The sequence below is a fragment of the Ostrea edulis genome, chromosome 7, assembly GCF_947568905.1.
Source record: "Ostrea edulis chromosome 7, xbOstEdul1.1, whole genome shotgun sequence".
Taxonomy (NCBI): domain Eukaryota; kingdom Metazoa; phylum Mollusca; class Bivalvia; order Ostreida; family Ostreidae; genus Ostrea; species Ostrea edulis.
The window spans coordinates 86,893,844-86,912,194 of record NC_079170.1 but is presented as its reverse complement, the minus strand read 5'-3'; the positions used below and the strand labels follow the sequence as shown (position 1 = coordinate 86,912,194).

Genomic DNA, 18,351 nt, shown 5'->3' with positions numbered 1-18,351 from the left:
GAGAACATTGCAAGTACGTTCAGGTCGTACTCCAGTGCACAGCTCTCTGCCACTGCGGAAGGGAGTGCACAAGGTAGTTTACAGAAGAGATTACACACTTGTACACAATTATGTAGAATACTATATTACTTGGATCCAAGCCTTTCTATGTAAAAGTCAAATAGAAGCACTCCTAGAGTGTTAAAGTGACATATCCAGTTCATTTCCGTCGCGTTTCACAAGTTTGTTTAAAAGTTCAAAATCTATTTTTGGTCAGAAGGGCCAATTAAATGGTATGTAAGCTTTGACACATTTAATTGGCACCACAAAACCTGTTTATGTGAGGAGGTAAAAACGTCAGTGAAATGTTTTTTAACAAGTACATGTAAATATAGTTATATTGAAATGGATCCTGTGTCACATATTACCCGAAAATGGCCATTTTAAAAGAATGACCTCCATTTTGTCTTAATGAGAAATTTGGAATGTCACTATATCCAAAACACTTCCTAACAGAATGCTCTAACAGTCTACCAAATTTCATCATTGTATCACTAATAGCACAATCTTCCCACATATCTGCTAGACTATTCCGCTTTAACATTGATTGACAAGCCTAAAAACCAAGATATATAGTCTGCGACGTAAATACGTTTGCAGATTTAGTGTGGTTGTAGTACATGTAGTTGTAGTGCTAGGTGTATTATATGCAGTTTTTGTTTTGTTATTATTCTCTATTAATATTGGCCACATTATGTAATTATTTTCGTTTGTCCTGAAGAAGGGACAGATCAACCCGAAAATTTGTCAATCTGGTTGTTCGTGTCGTTGGTCATTTTAGTGCTTTGTACAAGTTCTTGTATTTGACCTTGTGGATCTGACACTTCTAGGTATCGGGTGTAGTTGGAATTTAGTGTGCTTATATATATATACATACACAAACATACATGTATATACAGCAACCCTGTTGGTAATAGGTATAAACTACCTCTTTTCTGAGTGTAAAAAACAAATGGCATGACAAACCATATTGCTACTTTGATGTCCAGTGCGCATGACCTTTGACCTTTTGACCCAAAAATCGATAGGGAACATCTTTATTCCATGGGTAGTCCATATGGATGATATGGTGACTGTAGGTGGAAAGGATAACGCTTTAGAGCCCGGAAACCATATTGCTACTTCAATGTCTAGTGCGCTTGACCTTTTGACCCCAAAATTGATAGGGAACATCTTCATCCCATGGGTAGTCCATATGTATGATATGGTGACTGTAGGTGGAAAAGATAACGCTTTAGAGCCCGGAAACCATATTGCTACTTCGATGTCCAGTGCACTTGACCTTTGGACCCCAAAATTGATAGGGAACATCTTCATCCCATGGGTAGTCCATATGTATGATATGGTGACTGTAGGTGGAAAGGATAACACTTTAGAGCCCGGAAACCATATTGTTACTTCGATGTCCAGTGCGCTTGACCTTTGGCCTTTTGACCCCAAAATTGATAGGGAACATCTTCATCCCATGGGTAGTCCATATGTATGATATGGTGACTGTAGGTGGAAAGGATAACGCTTTAGAGCCCGGAAACCATATTGCTATTTCGATGTCCAGTGTGCTTGACCTTTGACCTTTTGACCCCAAAATCGATAGGGAACATCTTCATCCCATGGGTAGTCCATATGTATGATATGGTGACTGTAAGTGGAAAGGATAACGCTTTAGAGCCCGGAAACCATATTGCTATTTTGATGTCCAGTGTGCTTGACCTTTGACCTCAAAATCGATAGGGAACATCTTCATCCCATGGGTAGTCCATATATGTGATATGGTGACGGTAGGTGGAAAGGATAATGCTTTAGAGCCCGGAAACCATTGCGTCTACAGACGGACGGACAGACAGACGGACAACCCGATTCCAGTATACCCCCCCCCCCCCCCCCCCCACAACAAGTTGTGGGGGGAGAGGGGGGGTATAATGAACTGATGACATCTATTAAAGGCACTGCAGTCATGTCAGAAAAAGACAATGACTTCAGTTATGCCACATGTAAAAGGGTTGTTGTTTAATATGAATGCACCTATGAAAATATTGTACTGTTCATCATTCCAAATAGGAAAATGGTTTATTAATTAAAGAACGACTCATATTTATATGCCAGTAATGCTAAACTTCGGCAGTTATTTATCTTGGTTAATGAAATATCAACAACGTTGGCCTTATATTTAAATATAACAGGCCAGTCTATTATTGGAAACCGGTGTTTTCCATTTAGATTTCTGAGTCGGCCATTTCGTCAGCAAATGCGCTATACCTCTTTGAAAATATAATTACCAAACACATTTCCAGTGATATTTTGATCAGAGATTAAAACCATACAAAAGTTCCCATAATGAACTGATTGTTGACTTGGCTTCACAACAGCCTTGGTCCCTTTCTTCCCCTTAGGACAGCTTCTTTGTATCCTCTCCTGCTTTTGTGGTTGTCTAAAATGGGAGTACAGCTACAGGGTGTCTGGAAAGTGGGATTTTTTCCCAATCGACAAGATTCAGTCTTGTACAGTATTACTATTAATATATATAAAAAATTCGCACTACTTTTAAATGTACTCTACATAAGACTTTTCATATGAGTTTCCCTAAACTTCACATTTTTCACATTTTCCTAGAAGATATGCACGATATGCTGTCCTTTATCTACCAATAGACAATTCCTGCATCTGTTTCACCCCAGAATCCTTTGTGTATTGGGAAAAAGAAAATATGAATTAGTCAACAGTTATATAATTATACTATTAACAGACAGACCTGACACTTGATCAGAGAAATAAACCTCATGAGAACATTAAACAAACAAAAAAATCACACTTTGTCAAATTTTTTCTCTCTTTTATGTGTTTTTAATAATTTTCCTTCATTCTGTTGATTTCATCCCCGAGCCAATAACATACTGTATAATGAACATCCTAAACAAAACATCATCAGGCGAAAACAACAATAAAACAAAAAATTCAGAAGAAAACATTAATACAGAGGATATGTAAAATACAAAGTACATTGGTCTACATTCTGTGTACACTGAATGCCCTCCTATGTGAATATTTGAACTTCAGCTATACATCTATGCTAGATATACATCTACATTTGATATCCACATTGCAGATTGTAAAGGAAATATCAAAATAGATCATTCTTACAAAGAAGACAATTCAATGTAACAACATTGTGCAATTTGATTAAGTGTGCTATTTCTTACAAAATCAGGGCGTTCTCAAATATCTTTTGTCATTTCACGAGAAAAAGATCTATAAGTAAAAGAGATCGATAGAAATAGGGCACTCGTCAAGGATCCCTAAAGACAGCACAGACACCGAATTACGAGTTTCTTCAGAAGCTGTGTATGTACAGAGGTCATGAACCTCACTGAGACAGCCTTGTAGAGTAGCACAGCGTACTAAGTGGAAAGCATTTAAATCTAGAATCAATCAACCAGACAATGTGTTATCAAACATTCCCAACACACAAAAATCACAATATGTCTTTTCATCACCACCGAATTATCAATCACTGTATTGTACATTTAAATCTGTAGATCTCGTTAGGTCTAACGCCAGAGTTACATCCCCTGTTGGTGTTGGTGGAGTTAGGCCTCTGGATGCGACCTCAGTCACCGACTGTTACCCTGTTTTGGGAAGGGCTCACATTTCTGCTTTTATCACCGCTTTCTACAAATAGCAACAAAATTTTAGCTTAAAAGCATTGAATTATGTGTTATAACGAATTAATTGCAATTTGAATGAATATCTTTGGCAAACTTTAACATATTCAAGTCTGATTATATGACAGAAGACAATACTATACAAGTATATATACCGGTTCTAAGGATGGACTTAAGCTTTCTGTTCAAGATGAGAGTCTCACCTGGTACAGAAGGTACGTGTAAACACATTGTTATAATATACACACTTACAAAACTGTAAGTGCTCGATAAGTCAATAAATTTTCATTGCCAGGCTGAAAGGTTGTCTTACTTGGATCCAAAGATAAGATCTGCATCAGGTGCCCCTTTTGGGTGCTGGTAGCGCACCCTCCTTTCTCTGTTGGTGTTCACTGGCATGACACGGTTCAGGGATGCTATCATCTCTGTCAAATATAAATCAGAAATTACAACTAATGTACACTGAAGTCTTCAGCCTTCCTGGTCGGGAGAGGAAATTATGTCGTTTAAAAATTCTCTGAATCTTAATTTTCACAAACTTATCACAGGTCTTTACTAACTTCTAAGAAAAATAGCATATTATCTAATATTTGACATTTTATCAAAATCACTCTACCATATCCTCAGTCTAATTAAAAAAGAAGTTCGATCTGCTTATGTACTGCACTTGCTACAGAATAGGGGATTAATTTCACAAGTTGTAATTTTCATGTTCTTCTCTCTTTTTGAAACAATCAAGGATTGATGAATTCACGGATTTGTGAAAATAGGGGCTACCTCCAATTGTAACGCATCATGAAGCAAGAACGACAACTCTGCATTAAAATATTTTTCATTATTGTATGACAGTGAGATGTATTTACTAGCTAAACAATACTCATAAGGTAAATCTTAATAAAGTATTCCGTAGATTTGGTCACTCATTTGAAATCTTTCTTCATTGACTAAAGTCTATATAAAAATAATTTTAAATCCCCTCCATCAGATTTCCTTCTGCTCCACTGCACTGTACAATAAAGAAGAAGTTTGTTTGATACTACCAATGAAATTGTTGACGAAATACAACATTTTGCTAATATTCCGGAATCTGACACCTTGATACCCAAAGCATACCCCCAACACAAAAATCGTAAAAGAATATGGACAATATTCGTGGAAGTCAAGAGCAAAAATGACACAATACCGGTCGTGGTGATTTCAGTTCATGTTAAATTCCAGAGATGCTTTGTAATGCAGTTTTGTCAAGTAAAGTTTGAAATGATACATAATAAATGAAGTTAGAAACACGAGTTACCCATGCATACTGATGATGCAATATAATACGCATTGTCAAGTAATTCAGTGCCTGAGGTAATCTTATGTGTGCAGGGGTAAGACTGAAGCCCTTTTTGAGTATTCAAACAGCTAGCTTTGATTATCTTAACAGGTGTTTAAAGATCAATACAAATCGTTACGCTTATTTCAATTCATGGAAAACTTGGCAATGAAAATACCTGTAATTAATCAACAAGGATTACAAACAGCTTATTTTACTGAATGACTATGCAGTAAAATTCTGGTATCCTGAACTCATATATAAAATACACAATTTTCAAAAATAATACTTATTCACTGTTTCTTAAAGTCAAGGATCTATCTACGCTGTGAATATAGAGGGTTTTCATATATGACGTAATTTGACCCCGAGTTATTCCCCTTGGCCGCCATCTTGTAGATCAAACTCTTTGGGCAACCAATTTCAAACATGTACATGTAAGGCAGAAATACATGTATATGGGGGGAAATCTTAGCAATATTGCAATTATGAAGTAAAAGATGCATTAACAAATGTATATTAATAAGAAAAACAGTTTATCTCCACCTCAGTGACCAGAATAACAAGGCTGATTTTGGTTGAATAATGAAGGAATCCGGGCATGTTAACCTACAATATGGCGGCCAATGGGAAATAACTCTTGCTTAATCGCTTCGATGGAAAACCATCTATAGCGAATTCCCCCTACACAGTATTTTCAGGGTAATTTCAAAGGACTAATTCAGCTGATCTTCATAATGTCACTGATTACAGGTTCTCGAGGTAACTTCAAAGGATTTCTCCATCTGTTAAAGTTTCACTAATTACAGATTTACATCGTGATGATTTCACAGGAATACTCCCGTCTACCTGACTGTTTACATGTTACCATGGTGATATCACAGGATGTTTAACGTTACCTTGGTAATCCTCCTCTTCTTGTCTTTCATGAATTCCTAGCACTACTTGTTTCATTTTCTCCTTCTCCGCTTTTTCTGCCTGTTATCAAAACAAATAATTTTTTTAATTCTTCACGACATGTTGCACTTTTATGCCTTTTATATTGTCTGATTGAGGAGAAAATTTACCTGCTCTCTTTCTCGGTATTTCGTGGCAAACTCCTCGGATATAGGGACATTCAGGTTGGTGAACTACAAAGGAAATATAAACAGTAATAAATAGTACAGCTACAAACAAATCTCAATAAAGTGCAAGTACATTATATATACATGTATACATATACCAGCATGCATGTACTGTATACATATTTTTATCTGTGTGGTACAACTTTCTGTGATGTCTGTGGCTTTCAAAATCCATGGACTTTTGTACTAGGGAATTTAAGTTTAACTATAAATCTTAATATTAAATTTAAGGATAATCCTTCAGAAATCGAGTTAAATCATTATAATAAAAAATAGTATTTATAATCATATATAGATGAATATCACTGTTTGATGTAAATCAGAATACCCAGAAACTAAGTCCTTGTATTCTAAATACCTTAAATTACATTGGGGGCATCAATGTTCGTGGATTGTCCTTCCTCACGATTTAAATCGCAATATAGTGGAATCATCATTATTCCTGGATTGTCATTTCTCACAATTTACATCCCCATGAACACTATCATACAATTTACATCCCCATGAACACTATCATACAATTTCCAGTTTCTTTTCAAAAGCTAGACAATTTTTCATTCCGACCGCATTAGGTATCTATAGACAAAATTATTTTAAAATTTGTCACACCATTGATTTTTAAAGGATGATGAATGAGTTTTTTATTTCAGACCCCCTCCTCCTCTTCCAAGCTTTAACAATCACTGTTAAAACATAGATATACAATGAATATACTATGTGCTGTCATAATTATAATTAAACTGCAGTCCAACATAGTGGAAAGCAGATTTAATTATGTCAGGTCTCTTAAAACTTAAATATTATGCTTTGATCAAGACCATGTTTGTGTTACACTGGCAATACTTTATGATGTGTGATAAAAACTAACAGAGGCCCTAGGTATATAAAAAATTTAATGCTTGAAAATATATCTAAATTTCTGAAACGAAAATATGCAAACTGTTTTTTGAGGCAATAATTTGTAATCCATTAAAGTTGTCCATGGATGTTTAAAATTCTCCACGTACAATATTCACATCAATTCATAACAATTGTCAGTTAGGCCACTAGTTGCAGTACTTTTGAATATACATGTACATATACAATGTACATATGGCTGAAATGATAAATAATTATTTTCAGCACATACAAATCCTCAGAATTATAACCCGCATATTAAATTAAAAATGCACATTTGCAGAATTATGACCCGCATATCAACTTAAAAATGCACATCGCAGAATTATGACCCGCATATCAAATTGAAAATGCACATTCACAGAATTATAGTTCCGGGCCAAAAATGGATATTTTGACTAAATTAAGAAGCTTTTCAGAAAACAAACTCTGTGAACCAATTTTGAGGTTTTAAGCTTTATAAAAATGCCAATAATAGTAAATACAGTGGAACCCCGTTATTACGTTCCCCCTTTATTACGTTAGTCCACATATTACGTTGGAATTTCAAAGCACAAAACCATTTCTTAACAAACCTATATAAAATAGACCTCGTTATTACGTTGTCCTAAAATGCCAGGACTCGGTATTACGTTGTAAAAATTCTGACAAAAACATAATAAACCCCCAATTATTCAAAAGCGATTCTCAAAATAATAAGCCATTCACACCTTGACTGCCTGAGGCAGTCACCACGTAAATTTCCTGGTCTGTTTGGGGATTAGAGACGCTTGACTGATCTTTATTTAGAAATTGTACTCTATCAAATTTACTTCATTTTTCATATTTTGATAATCATAGAAATAATTTCTCAACCACCTGCGTGTTCAGCATAGTGTGATTACCTTCGCTATTAAAACTCTATTCACGGACAGCTTTGGTACCAAACATGAAAGACAAGATTTATCGTAGCAATGTTACAACCGCTTGGGTAACTGCTTGGACATAGTTGACTAAAGGTGTTCAATTAAAAAATTGTCCGTTGTTTGGACATGCAGCTTGGGTGTTCGTAAATCTCGTCCATACATACACCAATCAAACTGTCCTGCGTTATCGGCTGATTCGTGCACGCCATTTACCTCAGTGAACATTCTAAACTCCCTTGATGCGCATGTGATTTTAGTGCCATCATTTAGTGTTATAAATGAAATCTTCGTGCATCATTATATTTTTTTTATGTGGATTGCGCTTAAATTGTTCTCCGTGTTTATCGTTGGTGAGAAAAAGTGTGTAAGAGTTGGGTATCGTGTGCGTTTTGTGTCTATAGTTTTGTTGTTTTTGGGGTGGGATTTTTTTATTGTGTTGTGTATTGTGTAATTAGAGAACTTAATAAAAACGATGTTTTGTTATTTTTTTAATACGAATGTTGAATACGAACCGGAACGAGTTATTGAGAGAAATTTACATGAACACATTGTTTTAAAGTTGAACAAAATGGCGGTCCAAACGAATGCAGAAAAAGCAACGTTTATCAAAACATCCTTATGTATCCTACACCAAAATAAAGAAAAGGAATAAGAACATGAAGAATTACGGACATTAAAGATAAGATGTAAATAAAACAAAGTATCATAGTCTTTTAAACAAAGAAACAGTAAAGATATATTCACACACCCCTTCACGGAGTACCAACGGACAATATACAATTTCCAAATGATAATTTTAACGGATTTCACTGGGAACGTTTATTACGTTGCCCCCGGTATTACGTTATTTTATCGTGACAAAATGGAAAACGTAATAACGGGGTTCCACTGTATTGGTTCCCTAAATTAGTCTTAGGCAAGGTCCTACACAATCCACCAACACTTGACTAAAAGGTTCTTCAAAAGCCGGACCATGTCAAAGGCTTTGAACATTATTGTTGTCTCTTTGTAGTACTTTTACGGACATTTTTGTATGGTCCACGTGTTTACAATCAGTGTTCATTCTGCTGATTGGGCTATATCATAATGATTCAACCAATCAAGTAGAAGAATACAATGAGGAAATACTGACCACAATGTAAAATCCAATGTCAAAACTGAATATTCCGGAAAATAAGATTCGTAAACAGAGAAATCTATTGCACCTAGAAATTTACGGAAGCAGAATAGTTTTATAGAGAAAGGATTTTTTCCAGTCTGGAAAGCGGAGAAAAATCATGTCTGAAATCATATTTACATGCTGTTTGTTTCCTCTTCTCGTCATCAGGACAAATTCTATAGACCTGTCTTCTTCCTGAGGTACTTCCTCTTCTCTCATAGGATACAGATTCACATTTACTGCAACAAGAAAAACCCCAAAAAATACTCACATAGGCTAGTCACTGTTTTGAAATAAATAGATAAATGTTTTATTTTAAATTCTAAAAGAGGGCATGAACTATGATGCTTCATGTTGAACTTCTTCATGAGGCACTTTAGAGGTTTATATCTACTTTCCTTTCTGTTGGAATTCCCAACCGTTAAAATAGACACGACATATTTATCAATATTTATACATGCAATTATTCACAACTGTGTCACATTCATGATGAAATACATGTAGCTCTCATTACAATTGGTAAAGATATTAAAAGACAAAAACATTGGTAATGTAAATATTATAATGGAAACCTTGGGTACAATCTTGCAGCTTAATCTATTATATTCAAATGTAAGCATATTGAATAAAACCTTCACAAGTAATTTCTTAGAAGGGCTTTTCCTCCAACTCTTCACATTGCTTAATACAAACCTGTCTTTTTGTTTTTGTCTTTCAAATTCATTGGGACAGCAATATCCAGCTGGGGAACCTTCAGGGATTCATTGGTCCGCGCCTAAATCAAAGAGAGATAACTGTTAACAGATTCATTGGTCCGTGCCTAAATCAAAAAGAGTTAACAGTGTTAATAGATTCATTGGTCCGTGCCTAAATCAAAGAGAGTTAACAGTGTTAATAGATTCAATGGTCCATGCCTATATCAAAGAGAGTTAACAGTGTTAATAGATTCATTGGTCCGTGACTATAACAGTGTTAATAGATTCAATGGTCCATGCCTAAATCAAAGAGAGTTAACAGTGTTAATAGATTCATTGGTCCATGACTATATCAAACAGAGTTAACAGTGTTAATAGATTCATTGGTCCGTGACTATAACAGTGTTAATAGATTCAATGGTCCATGCCTAAATCAAAGAGAGTTAACAGGTTAATAGATTCATTGGTCCATGCCTATATCAAAGAGAGTTAACAGTGTTAATAGATTCATTGGTCCATGCCTATATCAAAGAGAGTTAACAGTGTTAATAGATTCATTGGTCCATGCCAATATCAAAGAGAGTTAACAGTGTTAATAGATTCAATGGTCCATGCCTATATCAAAGAGAGTTAGCAGTGTTAATAGATTCATTGGTCCGTGCCTAAATCAAAGAGAGTTAACAGTGTTAATAGATTCATTGGTCCATGCCTATATCAAAGAGAGTTAACAGTGTTAATAGATTCATTGGTCCATGCCAATATCAAAGAGAGTTAACAGTGTTAATAGATTCAATGGTCCATGCCTATATCAAAGAGAGTTAGCAGTGTTAATAGATTCATTGGTCCGTGCCTAAATCAAAGAGAGTTAACAGTGTTAATAGATTCATTGGTCCATGCCTATATCAAAGAGAGTTAACAGTGTTAATAGATTCATTGGTCCATGCCAATATCAAAGAGAGTTAACAGTGTTAATAGATTCATTGGTCCATGCCAATATCAAAGAGAGTTAACAGTGTTAATAGATTCAATGGTCCGTGCCTATATCAAAGAGAGTTAGCAGTGTTAATAGATTCATTGGTCCGTGCCTAAATCAAAGAGAGTTAACAGTGTTAATAGATTCATTGGTCCGTGCCTAAATCAAAGAGAGTTAACAGTGTTAATAGATTCATTGGTCCGTGACTATATCAAAGAGAGTTAACAGTGTTAATAGATTCATTGGTCCGTGACTATATCAAAGAGAGTTAACAGTGTTAATAGATTCATTGATCTGTGTCTATATCAAAGAGAGTTAACAGGTTAATAGATTCATTGGTCCGTGCCTAAATCAAAGAGAGTTAACAGTGTTAATAGATTCATTGATCTGTGTCTATATCAAAGAGAGTTAACAGGTTAATAGATTCATTGGTCCGTGCCTAAATCAAAGAGAGTTAACAGTGTTAATAGATTCATTGGTCCGTGACTATATCGAAGAGAGTTAACAGTGTTAATAGATTCATTGATCTGTGTCTATATCAAAGAGAGTTAACAGGTTAATAGATTCATTGATCTGTGTCTATATCAAAGAGAGTTAACAGTGTTAATAGATTCATTGGTCCGTGACTATATCAAAGAGAGTTAACAGTGTTAATAGATTCATTGGTCCGTGACTATATCAAAGAGAGTTAACAGTGTTAATAGATTCATTGATCCATGCCTATAACAGTGTTAATAGATTCAATGGTCCATGCCTAAATCAAAGAGAGTTAACAGTGTTAATAGATTCAATGGTCCATGCCTATATCAAAGAGAGTTAACAGTGTTAATAGATTCATTGGTCCATGCCAATATCAAACAGACTTAACAGTGTTAATAGATTCATTGATCTGTGTCTATATCAAAGAGAGTTAACAGGTTAATAGATTCATTGATCTGTGTCTATATCAAAGAGAGTTAACAGTGTTAATAGATTCATTGATCTGTGTCTATATCAAAGAGAGTTAACAGTGTTAATAGATTCATTGATCTGTGTCTATATCAAAGAGAGTTAACAGTGTTAATAGATTCAATGGTCCATGCCTATATCAAAGAGAGTTAACAGTGTTAATAGATTCAATGGTCCATGCCTATATCAAAGAGAGTTAACAGTGTTAATAGATTCATTGGTCCATGCCTATATCAAAGAGAGTTAACAGTGTTAATAGATTTATTGATCTGTGTCTATATCAAAGAGAGTTAACAGTGTTAATAGATTCATTGGTCCGTGACTATAACAGTGTTAATAGATTCAATGGTCCATGCCTAAATCAAAGAGAGTTAACAGTGTTAATAGATTCAATGGTCCATGCCTATATCAAAGAGAGTTAACAGTGTTAATAGATTCATTGGTCCGTGACTATATCAAAGAGAGTTAACAGTGTTAATAGATTCATTGGTCCATGCCTATATCAAAGAGAGTTAACAGTGTTAATAGATTCATTGGTCCATGCCTATATCAAAGAGAGTTAACAGTGTTAATAGATTCATTGGTCCGTGACTATATCAAAGAGAGTTAACAGTGTTAATAGATTCATTGGTCCATGCCTATATCAAAGAGAGTTAACAGTGTTAATAGATTCATTGGTCCATGCCTATATCAAAGAGAGTTAACAGTGTTAATAGATTCATTGGTCCGTGACTATATCAAAGAGAGTTAACAGTGTTAATAGATTCATTGATGTGTCTATATCAAAGAGAGTTAACAGTGTTAATAGATTCATTGGTCCATGCCTATATCAAAGAGAGTTAACAGTTAATAGATTCATTGGTCCATGCCTATATCAAAGGGAAATTCCGTTGCTCTGAAACTTCTGTCAATATTTTACTTTCTATGTATTAATCCCTACTATGTAGAAAACCATCATGATCTATAGATAAAGTTGAAAAAGGGATTGGAGGCAATAGCAGTTACTTTAGGTGCACTGTAGCTCAAATCAGTTTTTAAGAGCTACCCAACATTTTTGAAAATTATTGAAATACTACCTGAATGTTCTCGGACATCATTTTGTCAAAAGCCGTCATAAAATCTTCATCCTCAGTGCATTTCAAATGTTTAGGTCCACCCTTCATAATCGTCAACTGAAAAAAAACAACAACAAACACCTCAGAATTATGACATTCCACAACAAGAGCAGTGCAGAGCATGGCAAAATACTGCACCAAGGACAGGAGGTGCAATTCTACATTTTTATGTGGTACAGTGTCTTTATCCATGATAACAAAACACAACTGGTACTACATCCAAGTCTTTTCCATATTACATTCTTTATCTTTAAGTTGTGGAAATGGGTGTGATAGAAAAAACAACAACCCAGGTGCAGGTCTTAAAACAGCCTAGTCCAGAAGGATCTTTGTACGCAATTTGCATAGATAATACATTTATCAATTTCAGACATATGATACCTATGTGTCCATTTTATTTACTATAGATTAAAATATGTGTCATTTGCAGCACCAGGCAGGGCTTGTAATATGCATAATTCTTATCTATGAATGAAAACTATGATAAAACAATACTATCTCCAATAACATTTTTATAGGGATACACAAATCAGTAATAATGTAAATATAAGTCTATCTGATTTTTTTGGGGGTGGGTGGGGTTTTGATGCAAATAAGTTGATTTGAATACATGGTAATTTTATGCATAAATGCCTGGTGTTTATGCAAAGTACCACATTGATAAAAAATGACTTACATGTATTTATTCAGCCTCATACCCCCCCCCCCCCCCCCCCAAAAAAAAACCCAAGAGGCCCATGGGCCACATCGCTCACCTGAGTCACTTTGGTCCATATCAGAAGACTTTCTATATATATTTGCATGTAAAACCGTAGTCCTTATTATGGCCCCAACCTACCCCTGGAGGCCATAGTTTTTTGCAAACTTGAATCTACACTATGTCAGAAAGCTTTCATGTAAATGTGAACTTCTTTGGCCCAATGGTTCACGAGAAGAAGATATTTGAAGATTTTTCCTATATATTTGTATGTAAAACTTTGATCCCCCCTTGTGGCCCCATCCTACCCCCAGGGGCCATGATTTGAACAAACTTGAATCTGCACTATATCAGAAAGCTTTCATGTAAATATCAGTTTTTCTGGCTCAGTGGTTCTTGAGAAGAAGATTTTTTTAAAAAAATTCCTATATATTTGTATGTAAAACTTTGATCCCCTATTGTGGCCCCATCCTACAACAGGGGGCCATGATTTGAACAAACTTAACTCTGCTCTATGTTAGGAAACTGTTAATGTGAATATCAGCTTTTCTGGCTCAGTGGTTCTTGAGAAGAAGATTCTTAAAGAATGTCCCTATATATTTGTATGTAAAACTTTGATCCCCCCTTGTAGCCCCATCCAACCCCCCAGGGGCCATGATTTGAACAAACTTGAATCTGCACTATGTCAGAAAGCTTTCTTGTAAATATCAGCTTTTCTGGCTCAGTGGTTCTTGAGAAGAAGATTTTTAAAGATTTTTCCTATATATTTGTATGCAAAACTTTGATCCCCTATTGTGGCCCCATCCGACCCCCGGGGGCCAGGATTTTAACAATTTAGAATCTGCACTATATCAGGAAGCTTTCATATAAATCTCAGCTTTTCTGGCTCAGTGGTTCTTGGGAAGAAGATTTTTCCTATATATTTGTATGTAAAACTTTGACCCCCTATTGTGGCCCCATCCGACCCCCGGGGGCCAGGATTTTAACAATTTGAAATCTGTACTATATCAGGAAGCTTTCATATAAATGTCAGCTTTTCTGGCTCAGTGGTTCTTGAGAAGAAGATTTTTAAAGATTTTTTCTATATATTTGTATGTAAAACTTTGATCCCCTATTGTGGCCCCATCTGACCCCCGGGGGCCAGGATTTTAACAATTTAGAATCTGCACTATATCAGGAAGCTTTCATATAAATCTCAGCTTTTCTGGCTGAGTGGTTCTTGAGAAGAAGATTTTTCCTATATATTTGTATGTAAAACTTTGATCCCCTATTGTGGCCCCATCCAACCCCCAGGGGCCATGATTTTAACAAGTTAGAATCTGCACTACCTAATAAAGCTTATCTATAAATTTCATCTTTTCTAGCCCAGTGGTTCTTGAGAAGAAGATTTTTTAATGACCCTACCCTATTTTTACCTTTTCTTGATTATCTCCCCTGGGAAGGTGGCCTGGCCCTTTATTTTAACAATTTAGAATTCCCTTTACCTAAGGATGCTTTGTGCCAACTTTGGTTGAAATTGGCCCAGTGGTTTTTGAGAAGAAGTTAAAAATGTTAAAAGTTTACAGACGGACGGACAGACGCCGGAATACGGGTGATCAGAAAAGCTCACTTGAGCTTTTAGCTCAGGTGAGCTAAAAACCCAAACAAACTAAAGTTATTCCTTCTACGCGTGTGTCATTCTAATCTGTAGAGGACACATATCAAATGTGAAATTATTGTAGTGAAGCAAAGTCTTTAATTTCGTTAATTTTGTAAATTATGATTCAAATTAACAAAGTTCCACATCAAACAATTGAAAGTGTGTGGAAAGGTGAGTTTGACTTACATGTACATCAGCGTTGCGTTTCACTGTAGTACAATATTTCATGAAAATTCAGAGTGGTACAGTTGTATGTACAATTTCAATTGTGAATAAATTGTGAGTGTGCAACTTTTTGTGCATAGAATTTCAATTTACCTATTATATCAAATTAACTAAAAATAATTTAACATATTACTTGGACCTATTCTAAAATAAACATTTACACTTTCCCTCTGTACTTTCAGTTTCTCACCTGATCCTCATCTTCATTTTCCCCTGCACTCTCCATGACATCCTCCTCCTCTTCCTCATTAAAGCTGATCCCTCCTTCCTCTTCTCCCTACCAAGTCACATAACACAATTATAGTTACCATAACCTATCAAGTCATATAACACATTTATAATTACTGTAACCTATTAAGTCATGTAACACAACTTTAATTACCGTAACCTACCGAGTCATGTAACACAACTATAATTACCGTAACCTACCAAGTCATGTAAAGCAAAATAAATTTATATTCCTTAAAAAAATTAAAACCATGGTGGCTGCTTTCTTTGTTGCCAGCTGTAGATAGCAGATCACTATTTGTTAATTTACATGTAAATGTACCTCCATGCTTTCTTTGTTGCCAGCTGTAGATAGCAGATCATTATTTGTTAATTTACATGTAAATGTACCTCCATGCTTTCTTTGCTGCCAGCTGTAGATAACAGATCACTATTTGTTAATTTACATGTAAATGTACCTCCATGCTCCTCTGACTACTCTCCTCTTGACTGGTCTCACTTTCATCCACACCACTCAAACTTAGATCCTCTCCTGAAATTTTAGCATCATACATGAATCTCAATTAGAAACAGGTTAGTACTGTACATCATCCCCTCAACATTCCTCTGCTGTATAATCTGAATGAAATTCAACATTAAATATATATATATATATATATATATACAGGTGACTCTCGATGGCTCGAACTTCGATCTCTCGAAGTTCTCGGTCTCTCAAAGTGAAATCATGGTCCCGATATTTTTCTCTATATAACAAAGCAAATTTACTATCGATCTCTTAAACGTTCAATCTCTCGAAGTCAAATTGGGTCCCGTAAAACACATGTCATTGTTTTTCACTCTCGATCTCGAGAAGTGGTGGTAGCGTATACCCACCATTACCTAAGCGTGTAATAATTTCCGCTTGGGCCTTACCTGAATTTTGTGAATGTCGGAGGGGTAATCGGGTGTTTACATAGTTGAAACATCGCCCGTGCTTCTTTGTGGAGGTGACACACTTGAGTATATAATTGGCTAATTGGTCAGTTTACACCTTGCACTGGGGCTTTGTGTCGTGATGATTAAAAGTATATATATTCCGACTATGAATAAAATCTATAATTTGTTTTGACCCGACAACGAGAAAGTAAGTTTTATACATAATTCAGAGATCTACAGGCTGTTAAATTTCTCAAGTTTGTTCTTTGTGTAAAGTTACTCTAAAATATCGTTTTACTCATTCGTTAGAATTTTTGCTTTGGGTAAAGCGACATAACATTGTGCTCTGTTTAGTTTGCGATTGTAAAGCGTCATCTGAACTTGGTTTTGTATGCCTATCTAAGCATGATTAAAGAACAAATAAATATATAAACTTTGAAATGTTTTTATCAATGCAAAATAAGAGTTTTTATTTTGATATCAAAATACCTGATGAATATGAAGGAAAACATGTCAAAACGATATCATATGATCCTGTTGGTACACATTTCTGGTTACTGTAACCATATCGGCAGACCTTCAATTTCCGAATTTTGATCTATCGATTTCTCGAAGTTTTATCAAGGTCCCTTGAACTTCGAGTTATTGAGAGTCACTTGTATATATATTATGCCTTTCTCAACATATAGCATACTCTTTTGATTCCTGTATAGCCCCCTCTCCCCTCCAGGGTCTCTGTAACTTCATAATATACATACCATACTCTTCTGACTCCTCTATGGTCCCCAGTCCCTCCTCTGCCTCACTGGCACTCCCCTCCTGATCTGTGTCTATAATGGTCAACATTGAGGCTGCAAAGATATATACTGATTCAATAAGTGTACAGTATAGAGTCATCTAAGACTGCGGAGATGAAATCTTAGTCTTCCCAGATTATTCTGTTTGACTTTACTTTCACTTTCTGGCAACTGAGTTCTTCACTTGCTTTCTCTCGCACACTTCATAATCAACCTACATGATACCTACATGTATTGATATCTCATGGTACAATTAGTCGTGTTTATCATTTAACTCCACACAGTACTAACATGTGTATCTACTTTCACTTTCCTCACCTACTTTCTGTTTGTACTCGTTCTCTAAATCCTCTACAGCTTTACATGAATCTTCATAGTTCTGGTGAAGTTTCAATTTGGGCCGCACACATTCCATTGTGTCAATCATTAGGTTCTCCACGTCTATGGGAAATGGACGGTCCTCTGTATAGATAGCACTGTTTCTCTTGAACCAGTAGTATCGCTAAAATCAAATCTATTGGTGTCAAACTTTTGGAATTGCACAAATAACTACTGCTGAAACTTTGGTTGTAAAAATGAAAAGTTTCATAATAGCTGTGGTCTGAAGTAATTTTTGGTAAAGTTCTACACAAGACAAATATGTTTGAATCCATACTTTTCAATTTCAAGACATGCTGACACAAAGATGATAAATAAGAGATAAATTTCGTTTTATATAATACGTGATGTCATGAACTGCAACTCTTCAGTGGGTATGCTGTCATGAAGAGTTGCAGTTCATATCCTCCAGTACTTTCAAGTATGAAATTTATATTTTATTTAAAACAAACATAGTATATCTAACAAGGTTCTTATATACAGATTGCTCAAAATTACTTTGTATTCATGAAGAAATGACTCTCATTACAACTGGTAAAGATATCAAAGGCAAAAACATCGGGAATGTTAATATTATCCTTTACACTCCTGTGCTGCATCAATATTCATTAATAAGTGTTTTATGGTAACTACTATCAAT

The 18,351-nt window shown here is 35.3% G+C and overlaps 1 protein-coding gene across 3 annotated transcripts in view; it reads right to left on the bottom strand.

The window, feature by feature from the left end:
* Positions 1-2,848: 2,848 nt before the first annotated feature.
* Positions 2,849-18,351, bottom strand: part of LOC125653394 (regulator of nonsense transcripts 2-like) — a 60,802-nt gene continuing 45,299 nt past the window's right edge. For 2 of the 3 annotated variants that reach the window (XM_048882833.2, XM_048882835.2), the window contains 11 exons: positions 17,652-17,835; positions 17,295-17,387; positions 16,077-16,150; positions 15,581-15,667; positions 12,791-12,886; positions 9,792-9,873; positions 9,237-9,337; positions 6,081-6,143; positions 5,913-5,991; positions 4,012-4,123; positions 2,849-3,705 (listed from right to left, as the gene is read on the bottom strand). In XM_048882833.2, coding sequence (XP_048738790.2) covers positions 3,696-3,705; positions 4,012-4,123; positions 5,913-5,991; positions 6,081-6,143; positions 9,237-9,337; positions 9,792-9,873; positions 12,791-12,886; positions 15,581-15,667; positions 16,077-16,150; positions 17,295-17,387; positions 17,652-17,835 — 981 coding nt within the window. In that variant the 3' untranslated portion in view covers positions 2,849-3,695. Of the gene's footprint in view, positions 3,706-3,853; positions 3,902-4,011; positions 4,124-5,912; positions 5,992-6,080; positions 6,144-9,236; positions 9,338-9,791; positions 9,874-12,790; positions 12,887-15,580; positions 15,668-16,076; positions 16,151-17,294; positions 17,388-17,651; positions 17,836-18,351 lie in introns of all 3 variants that reach the window. The other variant, XM_048882834.2, reaches the window with a different exon arrangement.